Genomic DNA, 10,157 nt, shown 5'->3' on the forward strand with positions numbered 1-10,157 from the left:
ACCTTCCCATTTAACTCTATAGGGTTCCTAAGTGCTCATGCTGGTCAAATGTAAGTGTTTCAGTGCCAGAGTATAGGTACTGAATAAACCAGTAGGATTTTTACACCTTTTGTTTTGCCTGGCACATCAAGCTAGTCTCTTTCGTATCTTGGTTGGCCTATGGCATTTTTGTGGCTTTTCACTGGACGTACAACTCAAAAGGTCGTGGATGACATCTGGTAAATAGATCTCCAAAGCTTTGATTCTGCTAATACTGTTAACTTGATATGTAGTGTCATCCTTAGTTTTAGATTTATTACTTTGGCTTACTCTTTTTCTACCCAACCCTCTTCCACTGTCTTTCAGGAGTACCACGTCATCACCGGGGTGAGATTTGGAAGTTTTTGGCAGAGCAATACCATCTTAAACATCAGTTTGCAAGTAAACAGCCGCCAAAGGACGTGCCCTATAAAGAACTCTTAAAGCAATTAACTTCTCAGCAACATGCAATTCTCATTGACCTAGGTAAGTCTACAGCAGTGTTATGAAAACAGAACTAGAATTTCACAGTCTCTGGAGAAGTTGTATTGTTAGTAAGAAAATATCTAATGAAAACATCATCATCTTGGTTAATGAAAGCTACCACTGAAAATGGACTTTTATTGAATATGTTTTAGAATAGTTATTTAACACCATTAAGAACCAGTTCAAATGCAGAAATGCTCTATAACTTCCTGCCTGTGGCTCATGCAATAACTGCACTTGGTAGATGTAATTTTATTGGAGCTTTAAATCAAATATTGAGTGAATTCCTAAAGGCAGTGGAATGGAAATGGCTAGGAAAACAAGGTTACACTTAAAAAGCCAACACTTTTCTTAATAACTGATAGTGCTCATTTATATTAATTTGTATAACAGGACTCCTAAACACTATATTAATTTTAAAAATTAATTTATCTGGCTTTACTTTTGAAACACTAAATGCGTAGTTAGGAGCGCACCTGTGTAACCTAGCTTTCAAAGATGCTGACCACCCACCATCTTTGGTTTCCCCGGGAAATTCTAAATGTTCAGCACTTTAATCAGTGCAGCCACTTTGTAGAAAATTTGTGAAGGTTAGGCATGTGATTTTTCTATTTTAAAAAAAAAAAAAAAAAGTTTCCATTTTTCTAAATTGGTTAAAGGATTGCATGGTTGCTAATATCATAATGAAACAGAAGGCATTAAGATTAAATTTGTGGAAATTGTTTTAGTGTAGAAAAGGTAAAAAGGAGTAAACAGGCAACTTTCTGCTTTCTTCTCTCTCTCTGATTTTGCAAAAATATATCAGTTCTTCCCACAGCACAACAAGACATGACCGAGATCAAAAGATTTCATGAATCCAGAAAAACCTTCATGAGTTCTTTTAAAATGTGGATCTCAGTAGCCAGTTTATTTCTGATCAGAAAGACTTGATCCCATTAGTGCTGTGACCAGTAGAAATGCTCTCCCCTACTAGGCATATTTGCAGTGGTCACCCCATTTTATTCCACAAACCCTGTTAGGCTACTTTCTTCCTCAGCCCCATCCATGCTGGTGTTGCACAGTGTATAACTTCTACCCATTTAAGAATGCATTGCCAATCCCAAATATTGGTTTCCCTTGACTATGGCATTACCCTCCATGTTCCCAGTTACAGGTTTTCTCTAATTCTCTGCACTGGAACACGGATATCCTGGGGCATCTGTTACAACTTGTTCTAGTGCAATTAAAACTTTTCTTGCATAGTAATAATGGCTCAAACACTAACACCTAGATAGTGTTTGTATGCAGTAGACGTCTTAAACACAAGCCTTAATCTACTTTTGTAAGAGAACTTCTGCTTTATATGTGGATAATCCCTGACCAACTCAAGGATTATAGACCATGCATTGTATTCTAACATAATAAAGGAATGCATTGGTGTTGTGTTTCAGAGTAGGCTAGAACTTGCATAAGATTTGTGTTTCGGAATAATTTTATTGTTTGTCTTTTTTATGCATCCATAGAAGACAATAACTTGGATTGTTTACCAAAATTTTTAATAAAACTTTTATCACTTATGGGAAGGCATAAATAACCAGCTGCCATTTGGATTATGTGATTAAAGCTTCAAGGAAAATCTCTGCAACTCTTGTTTTAATCTGAACAATTAATACATGCTGTGTATATTAGACTTCCTTTTATAACCCTGGAAAGGCAGTCCACTGATGGCTTGGCAGACCTTGTATCTTATATTACAGTGAAGGTTTTTGCAGAGTAATCAAGTTTGTTGAAAGCATTTGAACAGCATTAATGCAGCATTAAACCACAGTGCCCTGTCAGAGAGGTGACCTCATCACTCCAACAGTTCTTGGTTGACCTGGTGTTTCAGATAGCCACAGTAAATTGCTTCAGGCTTGTCTGCAATACTCTACCCATCCTGCATGGGGGTGTAGGATCTTCTCTCTGCCCCTAGCTGGTACTGCCAGCAGGTGTGGAAGAGGCTGGGCATGGTCCCTTCCTCCTGAATAGACTCTCTATTGCCACTTAAAATGGACCCAGGTTTATATAGCTGAAGAGAACATTTCTTCTCACTCTAAACTGTTGGCTTGCCATGGTTGGCTCTAACATAATGTGCTTAAAATTCATCCGACAAGAAGCAGGGGCACTTTAAATTACCCAAAGGGTAATCCAGGTAAATCATGTTGATATATTATAAAGCTGTTTGTTTGGCGACCAACAAGACAAAATTAAAATGCACATCTAAAACTAGCGCTCTGTCATAAATTATAAATTGAATAGATACATAAATAAATTGCATTTGGCTGATGGTGGTGGCTTTACTTACCCTTATGGCTTCAAACTATCTCTTTGAAATATGCAAGTCAGTGAGGTGCAGTTTCTCTGCACAATCCTACCTGGTGCTAAGAGTTATTGGGCCTTCACAGTCCAGTATTTGGCCACACACAAATAATTGCAGGTTAATTTCATGCAGAGAAGGCAAAAGGGAGAAGGGAAGGTGGGAGTCTGCACAGTAAAATATACATGAATGTCTAAATTGACCTGAACTTTTTGTACAATTGAGAGTTAAATACAGACTTGTTTTGAGAGAAGGAGTTACAAAGTTAAAATGTGCCAGTCATTGAAAAGTTTCATCTTCAACGAAGTGGAAGCTAATGACTTTGTAAATAACACAAAAACGTCAAACAATTGAGCAATACAAAAAAGACTGAATACTTAGCAAAACCGGAGCGTTTGAGTTCAACATTAGCAGGATTTTATTCCATCAGTCCTCAGGCTCGGCCGTGGCCAGATTGGGCCTGGCTCAAGTATCTAAGAATCCAAGGAGCCTTCTGGCCATACAGGGACTGCTGGTTTTACTGCGTTTCAGTTGTTTCCCTTCAGACTAAATGTTACAGTGCTTCTAGGAATCTCTCCGTTGCACAACCACAGAGAATGTTTCTGTTTTGAAAATAAAGATTCCCCTTTACACAGTAGTGATCATCCCCTTCCAAACAGTACAGTCCAGCTCTCTGTCCAGTCAGCATATGACTCATGGAAACAAGGAGTGGGATTCACTAAATCTTCTCTTTGTAGTGTTCTTTCTTAACGGAAAGCTTTGGTGGTTGGCCAGAGAGAAGGAAGAAATTGACCAACTCAAAAGAGCATCTTCAACCCTCCTCAAAGGGGAGGAGGAACACTTGAGTGCTGCTCCACCTCCCATGACATTAGTGTTAGAGAAGCAAACGTACAGGAGATGAGATATTCAGCTCATCGTCGGAGCTGTATCCATTGATTTGTGTTTAATAAATCTCAAGAGTGGACTCAGATGAGTTCAGAATAGGAATCATGAGTACAGGATGCAGTGTGCCTATTTAAATAAGCCCTGCTTTTAGTCAGCTCTGTGCTAAGACATTTAGAAGTGTTTGGGGCATTTTATAGTGGTTTTGCCTACCCTTTCTTCTGGATAGTGGATAAGGTTAATTTACCAATGGATTTCTGGGGTCTGCTGATTCAGTAGGCTAAATGCTTTCTGCTTGGTTGGAATACAGATGTATGTACACGTACAAACATGCATGCGTATGAACTCATTTTCTTGACACAGGTGAGTGGTTACATTGGAATATTCAGTAATAGGGTATGGGCATATAAATGCATCTGTTAATTTTTTGAGATGTGTATTAAACCCAAATATCTGAGAGAAGGATAGAGTCCTTAATTTTTAACAAGATGAAGCAAGGAAACTACATAGTTCTGCAGTTCACAGTAAGGTAGAAGAATGCTGTGACCTGACAAGCAACATAGCTGGACAGGTAGTTGCAAGGAACTTGCTTGTTTCAACCAGTGTTTCTCCAGGCTCTTATAAATGTTTACCTGAAAAATCTTAAGGATTCTTCTCCAAGAATTTACATGCTTGTGGTGGAGTCTGTAAGCTTAAGACAAGCTATTTTCTTGCAACTTCATAATATTTAAACAGCTTTTTTAAGTGAAGCTAAAGGGGACTTGCTGCTCGTGAAACTTTTCACAAAATATGGATCAAATTATAACTATTCCTCATATTGGACTGGATAAGAACACCCTGAGTAAAATAGTGATAGAGAAAAAGTTCTGTGGGGTGAGACTGAGTTTGCTAATCACTTTCCTGTCTTGACTTAGCCCCCCTCTGTGCTGACTCAGCTCTGCTGTCTGGCACATTGGAAGAGAATGCCAAAGCTCTGCCTGTTCTTCAGCCATGTGTAACAGCAGCCTACCAGCTGCTTTTCCCTCTTGCATTTATTTCATCTGGCAATATGGATAATTCATACCAGAAGGGAACGTTTTTTGTCCCTGAGCAGGTATCTAGCCAGATCCAAGAGCAGCCTGTTGTACAGCACTTTTACATCACACTCACTTCTATAAATATAAGCACTGCTTTGTATGAACAAGGGTGTCTGACTCTCGCTTTATACAAGCTGATGTCTCTGAAAAGAAAAAAGTCCATGTTGATGCATTAGAAGGTTAAAAACAGCAAGGTATCAAAGGGAAATGAATTGTATTAAACATTCCCCAGCATGCTGCTAGATGCTGAAGGCTGCACTGTGTCAGCCCAGGCACCATGAGTTGCTATAGCAGCTTTTCTAGTGTGGTATCTACTGTGATTATGCAGTGCTACAGACATCTAAATATTCGCATATAATACTAAAGATGGTGACATTGTGTATCAGGCACTAAAGTAGTCATTGCTATTAGGATTTTTGTTACTGGAGAATCATTATCCTTATGTAATTATTGTAACATTTTTTTAAACTTGTATTATAGTAGCAGCTAGCAACCCAGGAGCCTGGTAATCTAGGTTCTAAATAACAGGGTGAAAACACAGTTCTGTTTTGACTTTGAAAGACATAAATCCAAAGCCCATTTAAATCAGTGTAAATGCTGCATTCCTTCAGGGTAGGTCAGAGTACTAACTATAATGCAGAAAGACCCAGCCTCCGGCTCTGTCTTTTGAAACTAGGCCTGTTTTGGTATCCAGCAACACAACAGCATTCCAGGAGCTACAGGGCGGGGTGATATTTAACACATGAATGACTAAAAAACTTTGCTTGTACTGGAACAAAAGTATTAAAATTTGCTCTTGATTTAGGTATTTTGTTGGGGGAAAATCTGGTGGATTTTTTTTTTTCCCCCTTCCTTCCCGAAAGGAAAACTTTTTTATTTCAGAACCACGGACTAGCATCAGAGTGTAAGGCGACCACTTGCAGATCTGCCATTAGGTAACCATGTATTTGTACAGGCCCTGTTTAGTGGGGTGGAAAAAAGAATAAAGCACCTTCTGTCTCAGCTTGTAAATGTTATGTGTCAGATTAGGAAGGTAAGTTTGTTTAGCTAAAGAAACTTGAGTAAAATTGTTATTGCCTAATAGGGATCATGATGGTTTTATTACACACAACGCATATCAATATTGAAGAGGTTATGAATAATTTAGGAAGGAATAGGTGGAAGTGGGTAATTTGTTCTAGATTTAAAGGGTCTGATACTTGTTGATAACACTACTGTAACTCTGGCCATGAACAGGCATTACATTTCTGCCAAGAGAAGCCATTCTACTGGCACAAAAAGAGAGAATATAGCTAGCTGTTCAGGGGGTTTCTTGCAGAAGAGAATTGGCTCTTCCTTAAGAAGTTAGATCAGTTACCCATGAGGAAGGCTTCCCTCCTCCTGATCTAACTTAAAAGGCTGTCCACTTCTTTTGTGTGCAGAGGTTACCCAATGTCCCACATATCTCTGCTCTCTCTCCTTCCCTCACCCAAGCGCAAGCTCTCAGGGATCCCTGTGAAGCCCGCATAAGAAAACTCCAGCCTTCCTGCCAGTCACCTTGGCGGGGTTGGGAATGTTCCCACCGGGGGAGACTGCCCCTGAGCCCCAAGCAGGTTGCTGCCAGCAAGAATGGCCCTTGGCCATTTTCCAGTCAGCCCAGTGTGGGGGGTGGGAGCCGTGCTGCAGTGGCATTCCTGAAGTTTCATTCAGGATCAGAATGATCCCCTTACTTCCTTACATGCCTCCAGTTCCACCAGAACGCATATGGGGAGTGGGAGACAGCTGTGTGGTGGCTGCAAGACTTCCCAAGTTCAGGCAGGCTTGCAACTCCTGCCCCTGTACTGGTCCAAGTTAATCCCAGAGCAGCCCATGGAGCAGGGACTATTCTCCTGCCATGGGAACCTGCTGATTTCCCACCAGGAGTGGGTGGCCCCATCCCACCAGTTAGTTGTCTGGCAGAATGGGGGGTTATTCTCCCAGGGCTGGAGCCCTCCCTAGGCTGGCTGTCTTTTCAGCAGCTGCCAACTGTCTGTTGACAGCCTGCCCCTTTCTCAGGCAGGGGAGAGGGCAAGGTGTCAATTATTGAGCTCCCCCAAGGGCAGAGGTGGATCAAGGAGCAGCCCTCTAGTGTTCTCTGGCTGGAGATCTCGCCCGTGTAGCTCTCCAGCCAGGGGGCTAGATCGCATGCTGGCTTCTGCTCCCGGACTTTTTTTCAGATAAATTCTTGCTGGTAGAAGTGAACACCTGCCCATGGCTTCAACACTATTGACTTCTGCTTACATTAGTGTAATTAAAATCATTGTCTGGCTCGAAGAGCTGAACTTATTCTAAGAATTCTTCATTTGGATGAAGTAGTTGTTCAAAAACATTTTCCCCTTAATTAGAAACTTAAGGCATAAAATAAGAACAGCGTCCTGATTATTGTGTCCAGTCCCCTGCTATCATAGGCAATCCTGTTGTACAATCCCTTTCATCAACCCATCAAACTATTTAGGTTGTCCTTCTATTGCAAAGCTGTTGCCAGCCTCAGTCCTCTGATTATTGTAATAATGCTTACTGCCAGAGTACAAAAGGCTCTGTGTGTTGAATTGTTATTAATTCAATAAGGTTAGTATTGAAAATTAACTCAAAAACATAATGCACCTTCAGAAACGTTTAACTTGGTCATGTAGCTATGTTTGTTTGTTTGTTTGTTTTAAAGTTATTTACTTCCTTTGTTTTTGTAGGGCGCACTTTTCCAACACACCCATACTTCTCAGCACAACTGGGAGCTGGCCAGCTGTCACTGTACAACATTTTGAAGGCCTATTCTCTTCTGGACCAGGAAGTAGGGTATTGCCAGGGTCTTAGTTTTGTTGCTGGAGTTCTGCTACTTCATATGAGTGAAGAAGATGCTTTTAAGATGCTAAAGTTCCTCATGTTTGATATGGGCTTAAGAAAACAATATCGTCCTGACATGACTATTTTACAGGTATGTGATTTTTATGGCTCTGGAAAAGCATGCTAATAATAATAGCAGTATGCTTTTAACAGAAATATTATTGTCCAGTCCTGCGTTTTTAGCTTTTTGACACAATCTCAAAAAAGGAGAAGGTGAACTACAAAGAATACACCTTCTTAAAGATGCTTGTTTCCAATTTAGGGGACCATTGGAGAACAATAGAAATTATATACCCCCACTCCTCTGAAGTCTGGTATACAACAAAATTGGCTGTATACAAAAATCTGTCTTCAAAATACCCTACTGATTTTGCTCCTGTATGGTTTCAGGTGCATATCACCTGAGTATTAACCCATCTACTTTAGGAGGAAAGGGAATGTTGATCAGTCACGAAGCCCTGGGTCTTTGAAATGGCTCCAAACTACTTTCCCCCCCCAATACAAGTGTCTGTGAACAATGATTGATGATTTTTCCCCTTTATTTTTCACAAGAAAGTTTAGCACAGACTGTAGTCCTTTAATAACCCTACTTAATCTTTTATTCTTAATTAGTTATTCACTTCTTTCTTCTGTTTGCAGATCCAGATGTATCAACTATCTAGACTCCTTCACGACTACCACAGAGATCTCTACAACCACTTAGAGGAGTATGAAATTGGCCCCAGTCTCTATGCTGCCCCCTGGTTTCTCACTATGTTTGCTTCTCAGTTTCCCCTGGGATTTGTGGCCAGAGTGTTCGGTAATGCTTCATAAACTCTCCTACTGATCTTCTTGAAGGCATACGTTTTTGTAATCGTATTTAGAATGGCTGTATCATCTAGCCTGCTTGAAATGCCTAAGAAAAATGTTTTTTCTTATTTTTGATGAACTGAACTGTCCCTTCTTCAAACCTATGGTACAGTTATAAAAGTCACCTAATAGGAAGTGTAGGAGTGGAATGTATAGCAAAATGCTGATCAGGGAAGGAACACTCTTGCTTCTTCACTTCTATTGTCCCTTTTTTCTATCTTCTCATTTCACCTGCATCCTCTGGTAGTCCTCAGTGAACCTCCCTTCATTCATTGCATTGGAAATCAGCAGGTTTCTTTTTTGCACAGTATTACTCACAGTTAGTGGGCATTTGCAACATAGTTCTATGCTGCATAAATCCTCTGAGGTTGTGGGTATATAATAAGCAGGTTACCTTGAGATAGGGTAGCATACAAACTTGCAGCACTTCAGTTACCCCTCAGTAATTGGCTGTCTGTATGCCACTGTAAATGACAGGTTTGCTTTGCTTCCTAAGGTATTCATCTTTATGGAGTGCTATGCTAACGTGGTATCCAAGCTAGCTCATTCAGAGCTAAGTCAGGTATCACTATACATCAATGCATTGTGCTCTCAGGGACATCTACAGTAGTTTAGGAATATACAATAAATACTCATGGGGCAGAAAATCAGGTACAGTGAAATTTGGTTAATTAGTCACTGAGGTAACGCCTGTTTCACCTTAGTTCAGTGTTCACCTATGTTCAATGTACTGAATCCCCTCCAGAGTCCTCAAAGATTTTGGCTAATTAGTCATATGTTAAAATGTAATTAGTCATTTCCAACTGTACTGAATCATACTGATGATGTTAATCAACTTTAAAGATACTGACCTGTTTCTCATAGCATGTGTGAGGCCAGCTGATGTTACAAAACATTGGATACTCTACCATTTTATGGCTCAACAAGACTAAAACAATCAACCTTTCTATTTTGCACAATTTACCTTCTCTTTTGGTGAGGAGTGCATGTACAAATACAAAGCTGACATTTTTGACTGATTATTTCAATCCCATCCTGATCATATCGTTCTTATATAGCAGGGACTTTTGAATATTTGTCATAGAAGTATTGTACTTCATACATTTTATCTTTGTAAACATACAGTTCTCATTTTAGCATGCCAGAATGTGTAGTTTGCACTCAGAATTTTTGTAATACATTTTTCTTAAATGTCAGTGTCCAAAGTCATTCCTTACAGTATTTTGATATGGTATGCAAAATACATCTCACAAAAAGTTAAAAAGGTTAACTATTGATAATTATGCACTCATGGCTAATTAATTACCATTACCAATTTACTTGGAGTTTCAAATCAATCAGACTTTACTGTAGTTAGATACTTATGACTAAATCAATACACCCACAAATTGATAGTTCTTGTAACTGTAAGTAAATTTTGTCTATTTGTTTAGATCAGGGGTTGGCAACCCCTGGCACGCATACCGAGCATGGCACATGGGGCCATTTTGCTTGGCACGCCGCAGCCAGCCCCAGCTCCGGGTAGCTGCTGTCAGGAACAGAGCCCAGGCTGCTTGCAGCATCGCAGCTGTCTGCTGGGAACAACCCAGATCCTGACTGGCAGCAGCTCCCCAGAGCCAGGGCCAGCTGCAGCCAGGAGGCTCCAAACAGCT

The 10,157-nt window shown here is 40.2% G+C and overlaps 1 protein-coding gene across 9 annotated transcripts in view; it reads left to right on the plus strand.

Annotated features, from left to right (window-relative positions):
* TBC1D1 (TBC1 domain family member 1) overlaps positions 1-10,157 on the plus strand; it is a 178,849-nt gene that overhangs the window by 152,971 nt on the left and 15,721 nt on the right. For all 9 annotated transcript variants that reach the window (XM_019552947.1, XM_019552951.1, XM_019552950.1 and 6 more), the window contains 3 exons: positions 346-504; positions 7,503-7,747; positions 8,296-8,455. In XM_019552947.1, the coding sequence (XP_019408492.1) occupies positions 346-504; positions 7,503-7,747; positions 8,296-8,455 (564 nt within the window). The remainder of the gene's footprint in view (positions 1-345; positions 505-7,502; positions 7,748-8,295; positions 8,456-10,157) is intronic.

Source organism: Crocodylus porosus, unplaced genomic scaffold, assembly GCF_001723895.1.
Source record: "Crocodylus porosus isolate Cpor-Errol unplaced genomic scaffold, CroPor_comp1, whole genome shotgun sequence".
NCBI classification, from domain to species: domain Eukaryota; kingdom Metazoa; phylum Chordata; order Crocodylia; family Crocodylidae; genus Crocodylus; species Crocodylus porosus.